Below are 20,970 nucleotides of genomic sequence, written 5' to 3'. Positions count from 1 at the left end.
CTTTCTCGCAGAATTTTCGTCACCACGCTGAGCGCCACGCTAATTTTACATGACTTGCCCTTCTGGCCAAGGTAAATAACTACAAACTAAACATGCAAATATTAGACGGATTTTGCTATATTTTTAAATGGTTTATCATAACCTATCTTACTTTTACTTTCTTTATTTATAAAAAAATGGGCACCTGGGCAGCGCAGCGGATAACATATCTTCTTTCTTTTCTTTATTTAAACAAAACTGGGTGACTAGGCCGCGCAGCGGCCCCTATCCCATTCATCATGAAAATTATATACAGTGAATAAAACATTTTGAATTATGTAACAATGTGGTAACATTATAATAAAGTAACCATGATTAGAAGTATGTACAAACTTGATCGGAGATTTACATTAATTGCCATTGAAAAATGAATTGTTTAAAAATAGTGGTGGATAAAAATCTACTAAATTGAATTTATTAAACCAAGAATCACAATAATTAAGTAAATTTTGAATACATTTTCTGCAATTCCATAAAAGAGTGCAAATTTTATAGTTCTCTATCATGTTATACCCTGTCAGCTAACTGCTTTTCGCTGCCTATGTGAAAGGTCAGTGTCAGCAAGAGGTGGCAGAAGCAGCCTAAATGTAATTTCAGTGTCAGCCTCTAGTGGTTGACGCGGACTAAATGCAATTTCAGTGTCAGCCACCGGTGGTTGACGCGGCCTAAATGTAATTTCAGTGTCAGCCACCGGTTGCTGACGCGGCCTAAATGGAAAGTCCAGTGTCAGCCACCGATGGCTGACGCGGCGCTCAACGCGTTCAGCATATTTTTCATATTTTTTTCATTATTTTGTATTTAGGTCAAAATAAATGGCAAATATTATGTTGAGCATTTTAATAATTTATGGTTATTAAATACAGCCTGAATCATCGGCATCTTTTTCTAAGTTAAAGTTAAAATCTTCCAAAAACGGCTCACTTCCAAACTAAAATTTTTCAAATATGCTCTTATTATGTTGCAGTTATTCAAATATGTACAAATACGTTGTAGTTATTTAGATCTAAGAGAAACAGTCATTCATCATTGAAGTTTCTTTAATTTACAAAGTCAATTATTGATGAATTTTTGAATATGAATAAAAAATTTCCTTTTCAAACAACTTTTCTTTATACTTTAGTACAAATATTGTTCTAATAATCTAACAGATTTTTTTTAATCCAATAAGTCTGTTTTTTATAATTAAAAAACTCTTCAACTTCCTAAAATATCAAGGCTGTTCTTAAATCGTCTCGCAAACACAACATTTGCGGATGGAAGTTTTAGGCGAGGTACGAGCATATTTCCAAACACATCGCATACGGGTGATTTTTCCAAAACATGTTTTGCAATTGTTAGCGATTGAAATTTTTAATAAAGTGGTAGACAAAATTTCATAAAAGCTGCAGCAAACTTGCCTCTATAGCTACAACTTCAATTTTTTTTTTAAAAATTACAGCGACTGATTGTAACATATATACTGAATCATTCATGTTGTGGTGATCACGAATGCATAATTTCTTTAAAAAACCGAGCGGAGATGAAGTAGTTTTGCAACCACTTTTTAAACTTTTCTATGGATTGCAGAAATTTCAAAAACGTATTTTTGAGTGATCCGCTTGCAAAGTATCAAATTAAAATACAAGAGACCAATAATAATAAGCTAATAAATTTAAACAGAATAGAATGCAAAAATATTTAGACTGTCTGTTCAAAATTTTGAGAACAGCAAAACTCTTTAAATTACGAATTGAATTATTCTGCAGAAAATGTGATGTTTGCTTTTATTCTCTACATTTTTCGTAAATATATTTTTCTTTTTTTTAAAACTATTATGGTGTTCTTTTTACTCTTGCAAAATTCCGATCGGTTAAAATAAGGACTAACTAGTAGATATTTTTATAGGAGAGTAAGCCATTCAAATTTGAAGTTTTCATAAAGATGCAATGTAACAAAATTTTGCCATTCTCTTAATCATAAAATTTTCAAGTATAACTAACTGAAATTTTGCATTTGTCTACTCTATCCCATTTCAATTGTAGCCGCCCTCTTCCCCTATATACAGGATTCGTACACTCCTTAGAAAATTTATAAAGAGGTTTAATAACAAAGTTATTAATTTCAGCATATTAGCTTTTATTTAATATTAAGGATAGTAATTAATACAAATTTTATATAATTTTATATTCTTAACTTTTCTACCACTTTTTAAATTTCATAATGATTGCACGCTCTTTGTATACTCGATTTATTTACAACATATACATGCCTGCCAACTACAGTGCTTTTTGAAAAATATTCTATCGAGTGGTAGCCATTTAAAAATCAAAATTTCAGAATTTTTGGTAATTTTGACAACATTTAAAAGCCTCACCACGGGACAGCCAGAATAAAATGGCGTTGCTTATGAACTTCCAAAATCATTTATATGCAGTAATGTGGAAAACAAGTTGAAATAAATAAAGATATAATACATAAAAACATACATTTAGCTACCACTAGAATAAATATTTACAAAATGTGTTCAAAGTTGGCAGTCTTGCATATAATCTTAGATAATTATTAAACAGTCGTTGTTATTAATTTTTATTTAGGTTACGTCAGTTTTTATGCGTAGAGCAATGTATTACTATCATTTGAATTTTCGTTCATCAATCTGCGTACCTTCTACTTGTACGAAAGAAGATGTTTGGAAAATGTCGACTGAAGGTAAGTACTGGTATTTTTCATGGGAAAAAAAAACTTTTTTTGTTTTCTAGATTAACCTTTTATTCATGCTTAATCATAACAAGTAGAAAATCTATTTCTTTAAAGTAAGTATAGTATCAAAGTAAGATCTGAAGAAAAGTTGAATGAATGTATGAATACTGTTAACATTTTTAACATGAAAATAAAATCTTAACATTGATGAAAATTTGGAGAAAATTGTCAGCCATGTCAATATTGCAAAAATCTATTAATAGTGGCATAAGTTAGCAATACTTTTTAACCCTTTGCTCTCCGATGCAGTGTCATCAACAGTCACCAATCTGAAATATAAAATTTTCATACCTTAAAAATTATAATAAATTAATTAGTGCTTAATACTCAGATTTGACTGTCATTTAACAGAGGCTTCGCTGCCAACACTCGAATCCTTTTCTTTGCCAAAGCCATTTAGTCTCAATTGTTATTTCATATCATCAGAAGAAGTAGTGAGATCTGCTACAAAACATGTCAAGTCAAGTATTTAGTGCTTATATTAGCATATATATATTCAAACAGCATTTTACAGTACTCGTAGTGCGAAGGGTTGACTTATATATTTCAGCTGAATATTAAAATAAAAAAATAATAGATAGATTTTTTTTCTTACTGAAGATAAATGATAAAGTAACACGTAGTGGTAGTTAGGAATAAACAATTACGTGAACAAATAAAATAAATAATAACTAAGAGTTCAACCTTTTTTTTCACATTTTTAGATGCATGTGTCATCCCTGTGATAGGTTTACTTTAAAACGTGTGCTACCACTTAGTAAGAAAATCTCGTGCAAGTTGGATATAGGTTTTCAGTAGCAAATTGAAAGAAATGTGGTAGACTGTTCTCTTATCAGATATTATATTACCTACAACATCAGAGAGCTCACTGGGCAGGAAGTGGCCTTCATGTGATCCTGCCCGGAAGCTCTTCGCTTCTCGTTTTTTATATGCAATCTCTCATAGAATAAGAGAATAAGCCTGACTGAAACTACAAACTTACATCATCCATAGCTTCCGATATTTCTCTTGAATCTTACTAACCAATGACAGTACCTTCATATGTTGTACAGCCCAAGGGCTCTACAACATATGAAGAAGTGGAAGCAAGGACTTCTAATCTCCTCTAAATCTGCAAGAAATGTACAAGAAAAAGTTGCTAATTAATATATCTTATAATAGATTTTCGCTTTTTATTAGTTACCATTTTTTAACATTTTTATACAACCCAGCAAAACTCTAACGGTGAATTCGAATGGTAAAGGTAAAAAAAAAAAATTCATTTTATCCTTATATACATATCTTGCTCTTTCTTATAATTAAATAAACTGTCACCTGCATTCTTTTTTAGTTTTAAAACTTGCTGGGATAGATTTTCAAGTAATAATACCTAACTGTGAAATCAAAGAGGATGAAGTATCTTTCAGCAGAAGTGAAAAAGTAATAATGTAAGTACTAAAAGTAATTCTCAATTATATGCAGAAATTTTAGGAAGAAAAAAAACGACTTCTTTATTATTTAAATTAAACGTGGTTCATTAGTTATGTTATTTCATAATAATACAGTTGCTACTAATACAATACGCTTGCAGTTGCGAAATAAAGCCTAATAAAATTAACAAATATGAGTCTACTTTTTTAAAAATAACGGAATTCATTTCATTTTTTTTCGGTATTTTTCGTTTAATTTTTATTTTAAAAATGTTTTCGATCTTTTACGATACAATTTGCTTAATCTTAAGCAACTCCCAATTATAAGAACTTCTGAATAAAACTGAGAACAGTAACAAAGCTTTTGTGTTAATTTTTTTTTTTTGTTTTTAACATATGCTTTCTCATGATTGTTTATACAAGTAAGGTTACGAAACTGGCCAATATCCATAATACAATTGGCAAATGGTTGTGTTAAGTTGTTCGAAAATATACTTAAAATAAAAAAATTAATGTCTGCTTTCTTTTTTTTTCTTTCTTTCTTTTTTTTTTTTAATTATTATTATTATTATTATTCTAGAAATGTGTTCGCTAATTTTCCATGATGCATTTCAGTTTTTTTTCTTTTTTTTAAATTTATTTTTTGAGTAATTTTAAAAACTTTTGTAGACTACTGGAATTACAAAGGCTCAGGAGATAGAGCGTTCGCCTTCCAATGAGGTAAACTGGATTCGAATTCCAGCGATGACTGGTCGATTCGAATTCCGCATCCACCGCTTGCAATGACCACAGTGCTGACGTGAAATACTCTCAGTGGTGGACGGATTATGGGTTAGAGTCCCCTTGCTGTCAGACTAACCGTGGGAGGTTTTTGTGGTTTTTCACTCCGTGTAACGCAAATGCGGGTTAGTTTCATCTAAAAGTCCTCCACGAATGCAAATTTCTCCCAATACTGGATTGGGTTCAAAATTACAAGGCTACGGAGTTGAACATTAGTAGTCGTAAACCCAAAAAATTGGGTCGGCTGTTCAACGACGGTTATAAAATGATACTTATTTCTGTTGGATGTGCAAAATTTGCACACAGAAGAAATGTTTTTAAAGATCAATAATTTTTGGTGTATAAATTTTTAAATATCTATTAATATATATAAAATCTTTTTTGAAATTAAAGCTTGTTACTATAAATTTATTTAGATATACCTACCACCTTTGTTTTTAAACTAAATTATTCATGTATTTAGTTTTTCTTCATTTATTGAAACGAAGCTATAGCTAGTTATATATTGTCAATCCTTATTCTGCGTTATTTGATCTGTGGAATGAGGTGGGAAGAAAAGTTATTCAAATATGATCACGAAAACTAACACATAATAAGTAACAGTTAGAGGGATTTTTTTTTCGCTCTTCAAAACTGTACTTAACGATTTTTTAACAAATTATTTTGTATTTTTTCATTCTTCAGGAAAATAACATTAAAATAATTTTTTTAAAGCTTATTTACACTCTATATAAAGCAGGAGTTTCCAACTAGGAAAGACTACAAAAAAAAAGGCTTCCAAAGGCTTTCCAACTACAAGAAGCCTTTTTTTGTAGCCCGCGAACTAAAATATATTAGATGTCGGTTTTCGCGGATAGTTTTCGTAAAAAATCTATATGAGTTTAAATATTTTTTTTTCGTTTAAGAAAACCTAATTTCTTTGAAATTTAACAAACCAACGATGCAAAAAGATTTATCTCTCAGGTTTTGCACTCAAGAAAATATTTATTAAAATTCAAAAATAATCGTGTATGTTGCTCTTTATTATTTGGTTTTTTTTTTTTTTTTTTTTTTTTTTTTGTGATTTTGAATATAATTCAGCATGTGCGTATCAGAAATATTCTCGAAGAAGTTCTCCCATTTAACTTTTTGAAACTACTCATTTTGGACGAAATTATTAACATTTGCAAATTTTAAAACGCATAAAAGAGGGAATGAAAATCATGTTTTATTTAAATTCCCTGAATTGAATATCGCAAGAGCAGAAAAAAAATTTAATTTCAGATGCTCGAGAATTTTTTTGTTGTTGTAATAATTCCTAATAAGTCGGAAAAAAAACTGTTCATTTATCACAGAATTAAATTTTAAAAAAAAATCACGAAGTTTCTGATTGTGTGTATTGTCATGTGTTTGTAACTGAATCTTGTAGCGAGTCGGTTACATGTACGCGGTAAAAATTACATTAAATTAACCGGTCCGGTTCAGGGTACCCGGTGAAAATTGAATTTATTATCCTACCTGTTTCGGATACCGGGGCACTACATTAGTTACACAAAACTGTATAAAAACCGTATAATATTTGATCACACAAATATTTTACAAAAATTAAAAAACTAAGGATGTATTAAAATTCCACATCCTTAAAATTTTAAGCCCAACCCTGAAATTAAAGCCCCTATTAGATAAAAGCTTAGAACAAACTCGCCTTTGTGAAAAACTTTTACATTAAAACTAATTCGTATTTGCGCTATATTGAGATGAAAACTTTCGCTGTTAGGCCGACTGTTAGAGATCTATAGCCCAATCGGTCAGAAATTGAACCTCTTAAGCCACTGACGGATTAACACACTTTCTTGGGAATATGCAAATTTAAGTTACCGCTTACTTATTACATTTAAACGTGTTTTGATTCAGTTTAAGTGTAAATTAGCCTGAACTGAAAAAGCAATAAAGTATTCTCAGATGAGCTTTCTTTTTAACCCTTGATGGAACAGAAAATTTTGATTGAAAATTTTAGTCATGTTAACATTAATAAGTGTGACCTTAAACCGTACATTTTAATTCTAATTGTTATCTACATCTCGGAACCTGCCGCCGAAGGTAGCACTAAACGATGGACATTTAATTAATATCTAAATTGTCACATCTAATGTATGTAGTTGTAGAAGGAGGTTGTTGACAGGCTTGTGTTGTGCTGACGTCTTTAGTGCTTGTAAATGGTACTAAGGGTAGCACCCGATCGAAAGAAAGAAGTGACTGGATTCTCGCTGAAATACGGTGTTAAAGTCAGCAGTGTTGCAGTCAATGACTTTGCTGCAAAATGATGCATTCAGTCTTTCAATGTAATGACTGTGTAGTTTCATCTTTTTGTATACATACAGTACATTCTAAGTAAAGCGATATACTTTAGCTCTCTGTTTCCAGAATAGTGGTTGCTAAACGTTAAAATTATGTATTCAGTTTTTCAATGTAATGACTGTGTAGTTTCGTCTCTTTGTGTTCATACAGTTCATTCTAAGTGAAGCGACATACTTAAGCTCTTTATTTTCAGAGTAGTGGTTGCTAAACGTTAAAATTATATATTCAGTTTTTCAATGTAATGACTGTGTAGTTTCATCTCTTTGTGTATATTATACAGTACATTCTAAGTAAAGCGACATACTTTAGCTCTTTATTTTGAGAGTAGTGGTTGCTAAACGTTAAAATTTCGTATTCAGTTTTCCAATGTTATGACTGTGTAGTTTCATCTCTTTGTGTATTTACAGTACATTCTCAGTGAAGCGACTAGAGGTTGCTAAACGTTAAAATTATGTATTCAGTTTTTCAATGTTATGACTGTGTAGTTTCATCTCTTTGTGTATATACAGTACATTCTAAGTGAAGCGATATACTTTAGCTCTCTGTTTTCAGAATAGTGGTTGCTAAACGCTAAAATTATGTATTCAGTTTTTCAATGTAATGACTGTGTAGTTTCGTCTCTTTGTGTTCATACAGTTCATTCTAAGTGAAGCGACTTACTTAAGCTCTTTATTTTCAGAGTAGTGGTTGCTAAACGTTAAAATTACGTATTCAGTTTTCCAATGTTATGACTGTGTAGTTTCATCTCTTTGTGTATTTACAGTACATTCTCAGTGAAGCGGCATACTTTAGCTCTTTGTTTTCAGACTATTGTTTGCAAAACGTTTAAATTATGTATTCAGTTTTTCAATGTAATGACTGTGTAGTTTCATCTCTTTGTGTATATGATACAGTTCATTCTAAGTAAAGCGACATACTTTAGCTCTTTATTTTGAGAGTAGTGGTTGCTAAACGTTAAAATTTCGTATTCAGTTTTCCAATGTTATGACTGTGTAGTTTCATCTCTTTGTGTATTTACAGTACATTCTCAGTGAAGCGACTAGAGGTTGCTAAACGTTAAAATTATGTATTCAGTTTTTCAATGTTATGACTGTGTAGTTTCATCTCTTTGTGTATATACAGTACATTCTAAGTGAAGCGATATACTTTAGCTCTCTGTTTTCAGAATAGTGGTTGCTAAACGTTAAAATTATGTATTCAGTTTTTCAATGTAATGACTGTGTAGTTTCGTCTCTTTGTGTTCATACAGTTCATTCTAAGTGAAGCGACATACTTTAGCTCTTTGTATTCAGAGTAGTGGTTGCCAAGCGCTTAACATTTAAAGAGATTTGTAACATTAGTTAAATTAGTGTTTCCAGGCTCGCAGCACTGCAACAGAATAGTTTTAAAAATAAAAAGGACTTTGACATCTTCATGGGGATGCGTTTTTTCTAAATGTAATTTGAAGAATTAATTAATAAATTTATTCAACTTTTCAAAATGATTTTTTTTCTTTTTTGTCGATTCAAACTTTGACAAGAAGGAATCGATCCAGACTTTTGGTTGAGAAATTGTAAAAAATCTACTTTTAATTTTGTGTCAACTTTTTCCACTGTGTCCTATTCTATTTTCATTTCTATTTATTAATAAATCAGCATTAAAATTTTACACTTCAATTAAACTTACTGAGCATAAAAAAGTAGTTTTAGCTGACCCTAAAACTGTAGTTTTAGTACTAGTTTAGTTGCATTGGGTAGTACTTAGTAATACTAGTTTAGGAATATTTTAAAACAGTAGTAATACTGGGTATTACTGGTTCAGTAGTACTTTAAATCCGTAATAGCACTGTACCTAAACCAGTAGTTGTATTGGGTAGTACTTAGTAATACTAGCTTAAGAGTATTTTAAAACAGTAGTAATACTGGGTAGTTCGGGTTTAGTAATACTTTAAACCAGTAGTAGTATTCAGGGTTCCCGCGGTCCTTGAAAAATTTAAAAAGTGGTAGTAAATTTAGGGTGGAGCTACAATATATTTTTTTGTTTTAATATGCTTTTTCATCGTAAAGTGCTGAGATTTTCGTGAATATATATATTTTTTAGAAAACATCTTTTAGTGGTGGCTACACAGAAATAAAAATGTCAAAATTTCTTTTATTTTTATTACCACTTTTTAAAATTCTCAAGGACCGTGGGAACCCTGGTATTGTACCTAAACCAGTAGTTTTAACTTCAGCAAGGATTCCACGAGCGACTAAAAATGTAAAAAGTGGTAGAAATTCAATTTATTTTTGCTTATTTACTATCACTTGAATCATTCAATTATAACTACCACTATGACTTGAATTTCAAATTATTCATATTTAAAAAAAAAAAAAGTATCGGTTATAAGTATTTATTAATGTCTTCTTTTAAATGTTTTCAGGATGAATGGGAAAAGGGCCGAAAGCGGCCCTAGTAACCCAATTAATAAATTCAGTTTCTGAGAAAAAGTAGGGATTGTTGAATAGTTTAAAGAATATAATAGAGTTATTCCTATCGAAAACTAGCTATAAATGAAATGATTTTCCAGCTTTTCCACTTTTTCCGTCTCGCTCTCACCCCTGATCTTGATAAGGATGTATCGAGCATTAATGAGTGCTATCTGATTTTTTAACATTAATAATCACTGAGACCCGGCAAAATTTGGTGGGTCCGGGTACCAGGTAAAAACTGGGCAATAAAAATATAGCTGGATAACCAAGGTACCATGTAATTACCGCGTACACGTTAGTACATCCTTGCACAATATGTACTCACTTAACACATAATATCTAGAGACTACTAAAGAAAATGGTTACTAAAATTAAGCTTTAAATTGTTGTAGATATGCTATAGCATTTTATACATAGCATATCTACATTATTATAAGTGTTTATAATGCTCTATAAATAGTGAATAATAAATAAAGACGCAGTTTTGAAAAATGTAAAATGGGAGGAGGTTCAATTTAGTGTTTTTCCCCCTCTAGTAAGAAATTTATTTAAAACGGAAATATTTTTGTTCTATTTACAGAATCGTTTTGAGCGCCATCGTACTTTCAGCTTTATCAGCAACTATTGTGGATATTTATTTAAAGTTCATAACGACTGATGAAGATTATCAACAAAATATTAGTAAGAATACTTATATCTTTTATTTAAAATCTACGTATTTTTGCACGCATACACTGAATAAATACTTTTTTTTTCAAGATGCATCATTGTATTGTTCTATAACTTCAATTTATTAGTTCAATCTGTTTAGATACATGTAAAAGTTTTTCATTGCTGAATCGAAATTAGAATATGCTTACTTATGTGGTATTATGTGTGCTTTCTTAACGTTTATCAAAATTAATCACATCTTCCGTTTGACTAAAAAAAAAATTGGGGGGGGGGCGCATTCGATGTGATTCGGGTCACCGAGACTGGCCTTGTGTCGACCAGGAACCATCACCGTTGACGAACTCGTCACCGAAGTGGAAGAATCGGTGACGGATTAGGATATTCTGCAAGTTTAAAATATCCGGCAAGGCACTGATGATTTTCCTTATTTACAATCATACTTTTGACATCAGGCAATCTAAAGTTTGTTTACTTCGATAGGTTTTTGTGTTCGTTGCATTTCTTCTTTTCTCACTTAATAACATTTCTTCTTTTCTTCTAACTTTGAAAAAATGGCTTAAGTGAAAAAGTATTCAATTTCCGAATCAAAAATAATAATTGAACATTACAGAAGTGAGTTTTATTTTATTATTAATAAATTTAAAACTTGCCACAATATTATGATAAGTTGAATAACTTCAGTTTTCGAAAATTTTTGTCAGTTGAAGCAAAATGTTTAAACTAATTGCTAAAATGCAAACGTTTTTAACTTTAGTAAAAACTATCTAAAAACGTCTTCACTCTTGCACTGATGAAATAGATTGTTTACTATTGGAAGAGGCGCTTGTGATATCATATCCGACGGTGAACCGGAACTTGTTTCTTTTCACCACTGAATCACTCAGTTCGTCACAGCAAAGTAGGCACTGATTGGAATCACGGCGATTCCGTCACGTCAAACGCAGCTGTCCTTATACCAAAGGTTAGGAATCGCCCTTAAATATTCATTTAACCTCTCTTTGTTGTGTTCTTAGCAGTATCAGTTAAAGTTCTTTTTGTTTTATCTCAAACAATGCAAAATACTGTTATTTATCCATTAGGTATATCTTTGAATTGTTCAAGATATACTTAACATATCATATTAAATATATCTTGTGCACAAATTTCGTTTCGTGTTGTCTCAAAGTAGGCTAAATATTGTTATTTATCCCTTATAGATATATCGTTGAAGTGTTTGTTGTGTTTTTCTGTCTATTCAAATGGTCGACGATTGCTGAAGAAGGATAACAACCCCGAATCCATTAAAATATTCCATGGAATGAAAGTCATCACACTCTTGTGGGTGATACTAAATCACACCTATCTTTATTTAAATTATCAAACACTTAGTAAGTATGTTTGCTACATAACTGGTGTATGAATTCGACGCATAATTTTATAGAACTTACAGAGATTGGACATATACACCGAAGTGCCATAACATTATGACCACCCTGCTAATAACATGTAGGACCACCTTTAGCCCTCAAAACTGCCAGCACCTGCCGTGGCATTGATTACGCAAGGTGCTGATAAGTAATCTGAGGTATCTGGTACCAAGCACTCACCAACTGGTCCTGCAATTCCCTCACATTGCGAGGGGGTAGCGTGGCAGCACGAATTTGGTTTTTCAAGTAGGACCAAAAATGCTCTATTGGATTAAGGTCAGGTGAATTTGGGGGCCAAGACATGACTTGAAAGTCACCGGAATGCACCATCCCCCGCAGGAAAAACTGTTGCCATGAATGGATGAACCTGGTCTGCAACTATGTTCAAGTAGCTTACAGACGTTAGGGATTGTTCTATGAGGATTATGGGTCAAAATGTGCCCCATGAAAACATTGTTCCTGGGCGAGAAACCATGAAAACCTGGGAGAGCCCATTGTTATAGATGGAGGGTGGTCATAATGTAATGGCTCTTCGGTGTATATGGAAACACTTTTATGCAAACTCTATGTAAACAATTTTTCTCTTTGCAACAAATGTTTCGGAAGATTTTACATGGCAAAACTGTTAGCGCTGTTTGAAAAATCACATTTGAAGCTTTTAGAAATGGTGTCCTTTTTATCCATTGCAAAATTCGGATCAACCAAAATGAGGAAAGAAAATTAATGGATTCCTTATAGCTTTAATACCAGCAAATTTGAACTCATTCCATCGGATTGCAATATTTATATTAGAATGCTTTTTCAATTATAGTGATATTGAAAATAGAAAGGAGCTTTTAACTTCCTACGGTCATTTTGGAGGTTCTAAATTTTTCATGGGTAAATATGGGATCATTTCTAAAGGCTTCAAGCGTAATTAATTATGACAAGAGATTTGCCGTGTAAATTCTTCCAAAATATTTACTGTTGCTTAATAAGAATCGGAAAGTAGACTTTTTTTTCTGAAACCGTACATAGACGGTTTTCTAGCAGTTTCCAGTGGCATTTTGCCTGAACTGAATTTTTCGAATAGATTTGTTGTTGTTGTTATTATTGTTATTTTTAATCTACAATTTACTCAGTAAGTGTACATAAGATGAAATGCATAAAGAAATTCCTACAACGTAAAAGCGTGTTGCCATGCGTGCGAAAATGTTGCCATGTAAAATGAGAAGTTTATTTTTCAATCAAACATTCTATATCAGCCAACTTCACGCTTTTTGCAGAAAATGTTTTTTAGTGTGACTAGTGTAACCTAAAAAATTGTTTAAATTCGTCTTAAAGTTAAAAAGTATAATATTCCATATTATAAATTTTATTTTCCAATGTCTCACTCGAGAATTTCATGAACATAGTCGGCTATGCTCCGATTATTTCTAATTTTTCTCAGTATGAGAACTTTGAAACTCTGTAAAACCATAAAATACAATTTTCTTTTCGAAGTTTTGCATGAGAAAGTCCTTCAAATTTCAAAATAATAATTTTATTCCGTTATTATTTTAGGTGCTCTTTTAAATGCAAGGGAAAAAGGGAAAGAAATAGCTTTTCAATTTGTGGTGAATGGTTTTCTCAATGTAGAAACATTTTTCTTCATCAGGTAATAATTATAAATACTTTTTTTATTTTTTAGATTTCATGCAGTGCTCAAGAAACAAAAAGAAAAACACGAACATCTTTCATAAGTTTTAGTTTAAGAAATGATTGGATTTTTATGTACTAGGACTTTTACGTACAAGAACTAGGATCGGATTTTTACGTACTGGGTTTGAGGGCCTAACTTTAAATATGCCAATAAATTAGTAGGGCAATCGATACGTTTGTAAAATAATAGAGATCAACGGCAGTTTAATTTATACGTTGTGTAACAATATTAATTTTTATGTTTGTAAAATAATAGAAAATTAAAAACTAAGAGTTAATGTCGTCTGATAGTTTTTGGTACCTTGTAAAAAAATTCACCACGATAAAACTGAAACAAAGTAGCGCTTTATAGTAGCTTTAAAATCATCTAAATGTTGTACTATGCCAAATTACTTTAAATCAAATTACTTAACTAAGAATAATACTCAGGGCTCGAAAAAACTCAGAAATTTTATCCGTCCCCGAGGACGGCTTGTCCAACAATGTACCCGTCCTCCTTTGAAACTAACCCGTAGCTTCTAAATAAATAAAAATATAATTTTCTCTTATTTATTACTAACATTTATATAAATTGCACAATTAATTAGTAGTTACTAGGATTACATTATACAGTAATAAAAGAAATACTAGGTTACTAATAGCAAAACCTAGTATTTCTTTTATGAAATAATTTAAATGACGAAGGTCAAGTTATCTGGAATGTCAATTTATTCGAGGGCACCGCGTTTTTTAAATGAATCAAATATGACGTTTGCCAGTTCCACAATCAAGCCAATGATTTACAGAGGCTTCTGCACAGAATCTGAAAGGGGTTTTCCATTTAGGTAGATGTTCATAATTGCGTTTAATTCTTCTTGTTTAAGACCAGTACGTAATGTGTTATTTTGTAAGTTCGTTGCTGAAAAGCCCCTTTCAACCGCTGCAGTGCTCCCAGACAGAGAAAACATTAATTCCATCATGCACTCATTCTAGAAATTTGTCGTCCGCGAGGAATTTTTGACCGCCAAGGACGGGCGGTTTTTCGAGCCCTGAATAATACTTATTAACATAAATTTGTCTCCTAGAAAAATTTGTCCATAAAGCAAAGCATATCTGTCGAAATTAAGAGATTAAATATTAACAAAATGAAATTCCATCACTTATTTTTTATATATTTTTGGCGTACATTGCATTAGTTCGGGAAATAATCGTGCTCATGAAATGAGTATTCCTGTCTCTTAGGTTGTATTCTTTTCATTTCTTTTATGTATAAATAAAGAAACAAAAGTATATATTATGAATTAGAGCCAACACACATTAAACCGTTGTATCAGGCTGTATTTTAAATGCAATCAATTGTTTATTTTTTCAGCTCAGTTCTTGTTGCTTACGGAGTGACAAAAATGAAAGGGAAACGAATCAACATTTTCTTGTACGTTTTTCGACGATTGTGGAGGTAAGGAATTAATATAAGGATATCTCTAACTTAGTTTGCTTTTTTTTACATACACAAAGATCAAAAACTGCCTAATTCGACCATAAGCATTTTTTCTCTTACTAATATCTGTTATTGATTTATTCAATTATTGTATCAAAGATACCAACTGCTCCGGACACACCAAAATAATTTTAAAAAACTGTAAACAACTAGTACATACCTGCAAAATTTTAATCTCTTCCATTATCATTTTTCCCAGTGGTATTAAAATGGAATTAAAACTTCAATTTTAAGCAAACAAATACGTTGCATTTGAAAAAACTTAAGTTGACAACCATGATAGTAACGCATATTAATATATGTGCTTCATTTTTGTAAGAATAGTGGTGCTCAAAATCATTCAAAAATTAAGTTTATAAAAGAAAAAAATCGTATATATTTACTACCACTTTAAATATGAAAATAAAATCTTCCGGAAGAGTTGGCAGGTATGCTAGTAAATTTTGCAAGTATTTGACTATTTTTGCTTTTTTATAAAAGGTATAGAATGACGTAGGTACTCTGAAGTGGTGAATTATATAAGCCAACGAATTATTTAGAAATAGTGGTGAAAAAAATTAACTAAATTGAATTTATTAAACCAAGAATCACAATTGATAAGCTACCACTTTAAAATATGTATTTGCTGTCCGGAGAAAGTTGGCATCTCTGTTGTATATTTTTTTTTTTTACTTGCATCGAGCTAAGCGTTCAATATTTTCTGAAAGATAAGACATAGAAATGAAATACTTCCAATAAATAACCAACATAGTCCATTATCCCCCGAAAAATAAAAATTAAAGCTTCTAGTGATGGCAGAGCTCTAATTCAAAAGAATACTTAGTAGAACGCTCTTAATATGTATTTTCTGGCTTCTTGTCAAAAATTAAATAATATAAGTGCACACACTAGGGGTCTCAAAATCACATTTAAGTGGGGGGGGGGAATTTTACGCTATCAAAATCTGCAGAATCACTAGTGAAAAAAGTGAGAAGAAAAGATCAAAACCAGAAGGAGAATGAAAAGTTTCAATAATAAATAAAACTTATTGAGAGTTTCTAATAATCGATGGATTCGATCGAATGGAATGACACCAAAACAAAATCGATAGGAATAATAACTAAATCGATAAATTTTACACACAAAATGTACATTTCTGTTAAGAAGTCTTTCTTATCAGAAGATTGTACATAATTGTTGCTCAATCGAAAGATTGTGATTGTTGTTTTATTGAAGGAGTATAACTTGTGTTTCTGTTAAAATCTAGGTTGACCCCTCCATTTATGTTTGTCATTGCCTGCGTTTATCTTCTACCCCATTTGGGCTCAGGTCCAGCTTGGAAAGAAACAATTACAAACGGATTAGCTAAAAACTGTAAGAATTACTGGTGGACGAATCTCTTATATTTCAACAACTACGTTCCATATTTTGATACGGTAAGTTATTTACAACTTTACTACTTTATTACAAAGTTATAAAATTAGTATAATCCCGGAGATTAATATTCAGTAAAGTGGATAAAAAAAAATGAATGTTTCAATTTCGAAACGCTGAAGTTTGGAAAAGTTGCCTGTTGTAATAAGAATAAAAACTGCATAACAATTTCAAAATTGGTTAACATCTTCCATTCACGCAATGTGCTTAAAATTAATAAACATTTGAAAAAAAATCCGCCTTTTTTATATTTTTTATTAGTGGGTGAATTTTTTTGAAATTTGCACTCTTCATTTATTTACTTATTTTACTTGTTTGATGGTTTGAATATCATAAGTAAATGAAATCTTGATCAATAATTTAATTTTTTACGCTCATGCAATGTTTTAGAAAAAAATTCACATGTTTTTGTAATTTTCACTGAACAACTCTTCTCTCATTTTGTTAGATCAGAACGATCTATGATAAAATTCACCATGTGAAAATGGTAGAACGTCGAGTTCCACCTTCACACTATTCAACCAACCATCTAACCTTTACGTGAGGTATTTACATTACATTTGCAGCTATTTACAAAGATTTTAATTTGAATAGGATTCTTTGGTCTACTATAATATTAAGGTTCCATTTTTACCACCATACTTAAAGCCTGACATTTTGGAGAAATGAGCTAAACTCTAGTATTGCTCGAATATCAATCCGTAGCTTCATATTCACCGACTACTTTAATTTGACTCTGTTGCAAGTTTGACATACTATTCCTCTACCTGGAAGCAGGGTTTCCGCTACGGTAGCTTTTTTCGCAAAATGCGAAAAGACCCCTCAAAAATGCTAAAATTCAACAAAGCATTTTCGCATTTTTGCTAAAGGATTTTACTAAATTCCATTAAAAAAAAAAAGCTTCCGCGAAAAACCATGAAAAACCATCCATGAAAAAAACTTGATCGAACAAGGAGAAAAAATCTAAATATCTTTCGCAAGAAGAACCATGACGCTAGCGTTCACGAAAAAAACGTGATCAAACGTGATGGTGAAACGTGTTATAGAGTATTGTGCAAGAATACCAATGCACACTGTTGACTGTGAAAGGGGCTTTAGCTGCCTTCATTTGATTAAAACTAATATTCGAAACAGGTTGTTAATCAACCATGTAAACAATTTGTTAATGATTAATATTGAGGGCCCTGAAAGTGCATTTAACTTTCAAGAAGCATTTGTAAAATGGGCAAACATGAAAGAAAGGAAGATTGTTAAATATAAACCAAAATGTTTTGATAAATAATAAATGTGTTTTTTTTTTTTTTTTTTTTTTGTTATAGGTATTCTTTTTGATATTCTTGTACATTAAGCTATTCTTTGTCAGATAACTTACAGTACTTGTTTGATATAAAGTAATTTTATAAGCCTAATGGCATTTTAGCATTTTGCTAAAACTTTTTTTCAGATTTTAGCTTTTTCGCTAATGAATTTTTAGACTCAGCTTAAACCCTGCCTGGAAGTGAGAAAAAAACTTAGCTATTTCTTCATAAAGCGTAGTGTTAGAATTATAGAACATCCGGGTAGAACAGACAAAATAGCCAGGCTGGTAGGGCATTGGCCTCGTGTCCAAGAGGTCGTGAATTCAATCCCCGTCATCCGAAGACTCCCGTGTTCAAAATAGTGACTGTGCACACTAAATCTGTCGGGGTCACTAAGTCCTCATAATTCCCATAACAAATCAATACCTCTGGTGGCACTGGATCGGAGATAGATCATGCTCTGGTTCAGGTCAAAATTACAATCTGCGAAAATATGGATGGTGCATGAATGTGTTCTTGTAAACCGAGATGTGACATATGCATGTTGTCTCCGGATCATCCTCAGGGATGCTTCCCAGACCATCGCTAGTAGACCATTGTGCGATGTAAATAAAAGTACTAAGTACTTGAATTGACGAGTGATTTAATATATAATACGAGTGATTAATCTTCACTCAAGTTTTGTAACATTGATACCACGCATGAATCTCAGTTAATGATTTGAAAGAACGTTTTTCAAAATTTGGATTTCTTATGTACGTTTAATTGCAAAAAAAGGTGACTTTTGTCATTTTTATTTCAAATGGCTGCTATTTAGGGGAGAAATGACTTTTTCAGATTTTTCGGGTTCTAACCATGGCTACACTTATACATAATCAATAATTTTTGGTTCGTCCGTTTCAGATTATATAGTATGACGATCATGTTTTTTCAATCTGCATAAACAATATACGATTCTCGAATTTGAATACTTGTTATAAAAGTAATTAAAAGTTATTATATGCAGTTTAAATTATACTATATAACGATAATGCTATAAGATAATTTACTTTTCTTTTCACACATCAAAATGGTATAATGCAGAATATTTTGAAATTAACAGCTATCTCACTCTTGGTTCTAACTATTTGTGTGTATAAAACATATTTTGCATAACATTTTCTTTTTAATATTACAGTGTTTAAACTGGACATGGTACATACCAGTAGATACTCACCTTTATTTTCTTAGTCTTCTTGTTTTAATTCCATTGAAAAGGTAAATATACTATTTTTTTAATAAAATATTAATAAAATAACTAATGCTTGAAATACACAACACTATGTACGTACACCAGCTTAAATTTGAATATTTTGACCAAATTGAAGATTTCAAGATATTTGGCGAGAATTTTGAAGATCATCTTCTGCCTAAAACATTTATCGTTTCTTAAGGTTTTACTTTAGGACACAATTTGTAATTTTAACATGCTCTATAAAAACTGTAGGCTATGTAGAAAACTAATAAAGACGAAATTCAGCGTCGTAGTGGTATTGGGGGAAAATTCTTTTCGATTGAGCTCGTTTTTAAATTTTTTGACTGGTCTACACCAGTGGTTCCCAATTTTCTTTCGGCTACGGAACCCTAAATAATCAAGCTTCTTCCGGTGGAACCCCAACTTCGTAATTAAAACAATGAAAACAATTGTGTATAAATTAATCATTAAAAAGACTACTTTATTTTGAACTTTAGACTTTTTATACTTATAAATAAGAATGAAGTTTTTCATCGTTTTATCATTAATGATCTTATATTAGGTTCGATGTTCGACAGTAGAATTCGCAGTCTTGGGGATGAATCTAATCTAGCTAAAAATTTGTTTTTATATTGTTATAGGGAAAGAGCAGTTATAAACTATTAAGGTTGAATTTTTTTTTTTTATTTAACTGAAATTTAGATGACGGAACGCAAGCAAATTATTCCTTTTTATATTTTAAGTCATCTGTTACATCTCCATATTTGCGCCTCTTAATAATTAACGGACAGTGTATATAATAAATCATTCTTACCTACTTATGCTCAACTGAATTTGTTGTTTATTCATAGAAATGTGAGATTAGCATTCATCATAAATGGCGTACTGCTTGTTATTGGAATTGTCCTAACAGCTGCTTTCCACGTTTACTATAAACTCCATCCAACAGCAATTGTAGTTTACATTCATCCAGAGTAAGTTTATTACTTATTATTACATTTGTAATATGTGAATAAATCGATGATGAGTTCGAAAATCAGTCATCTCCATTTTTTTCAAAACTGATATTCTTGCATTTTAATGTTTAGTTGACGTAGATACATTGTTATAATATGAAGAAAAAAATGTATGTCTTTCTTCTTGGTTTAGTATATTTTGTACAGTGAAATCTCAATTTAGTTCGAAAACATGCTATATCCTGGAGATGACCTGTTCTTGGAATAAACTTGGAATTATACCGTCAGGTGGCGACCGCTGTTGCTTATGAAATTGTTCGCACAATCTAACATTTAATAATTTAGTTTAGGATTGTTACTTTGTTGATGGTTTGTATCACACAATGATTGTTTAGATGGTATTTCTTTAGATGATAAAAAAAGGATAAAAGTAATTATGAATTATAGGGAAAGGAGGTGACTACAAATAATATATTTGATTTCAAAAGCTGGTGATTGGAGTATTGTGAAACAAATGTGTCATCAAAATGCTCCTGTTGAAAAGCGAAAACGGTGAAACAGCAGTTTTAGGTGATGCATTTCAGCAATTTTACTTATAAAAGCACTACACCTAAAGTTGAGGTGCTTCCTTTCATTGGTGGTTTATCCAAATTAATATTTGGTCTGTACACAAAAAGTACTCTAAAAGTGGCAACATGAGCAGTGTAGGAAGCCTATTTTGGAAAAGTTTTCATAAATCTCAAGAAAATTGCAGAAATAAAAAATTAAAAAGAATTTTGCTATATAAAACAAATTAATTTTTGTGTTTCTATGAAGAGAGAGGCATAAACTGTTTTTAAATCATTATAATGTGTTTAATCTTAATATATAGCAGTAAAATGAACAGTTTGTCTGTCTATCCTTTATAACTCCAGAATAATTTGTGGTAGCATCTCAGAATTTGAACAATGAGTGAAAGGGGTCATTTCAGCCCCTATCCTAAAAATTTATTTAAAATTTCAGTTAGATCATTCTTGAGAGACGTTTGAGAAATGGAACTTTTTCATTGGCTTAGAATTTGCCATTGATAAAAATTAAACA

The 20,970-nt window shown here is 31.2% G+C and overlaps 1 protein-coding gene across 1 annotated transcript in view; it reads left to right on the top strand.

Moving 5' to 3' along the window:
- The window catches only part of LOC107445360 (nose resistant to fluoxetine protein 6-like), a 107,710-nt gene that overhangs the window by 77,347 nt on the left and 9,393 nt on the right, over nt 1–20,970 (top strand). Inside the window, exons 4-12 of the mRNA XM_087159088.1 lie at nt 2,613–2,727; nt 4,109–4,205; nt 10,335–10,435; nt 11,623–11,793; nt 13,375–13,468; nt 14,864–14,947; nt 16,236–16,404; nt 18,878–18,957; nt 19,786–19,908. Of these exons, the coding sequence (XP_087015214.1) occupies nt 2,613–2,727; nt 4,109–4,205; nt 10,335–10,435; nt 11,623–11,793; nt 13,375–13,468; nt 14,864–14,947; nt 16,236–16,404; nt 18,878–18,957; nt 19,786–19,908 (1,034 nt within the window). The remainder of the gene's footprint in view (nt 1–2,612; nt 2,728–4,108; nt 4,206–10,334; nt 10,436–11,622; nt 11,794–13,374; nt 13,469–14,863; nt 14,948–16,235; nt 16,405–18,877; nt 18,958–19,785; nt 19,909–20,970) is intronic.

This window comes from Parasteatoda tepidariorum, chromosome 3 (genome assembly GCF_982258835.1).
Source record: "Parasteatoda tepidariorum strain Cologne lab strain chromosome 3, Ptep-v5.0, whole genome shotgun sequence".
In the NCBI taxonomy this organism is placed as follows: domain Eukaryota; kingdom Metazoa; phylum Arthropoda; class Arachnida; order Araneae; family Theridiidae; genus Parasteatoda; species Parasteatoda tepidariorum.
The sequence above is the reverse complement of the archived record's forward strand: the minus strand, read 5'-3'. Positions and strand labels throughout refer to the sequence as shown.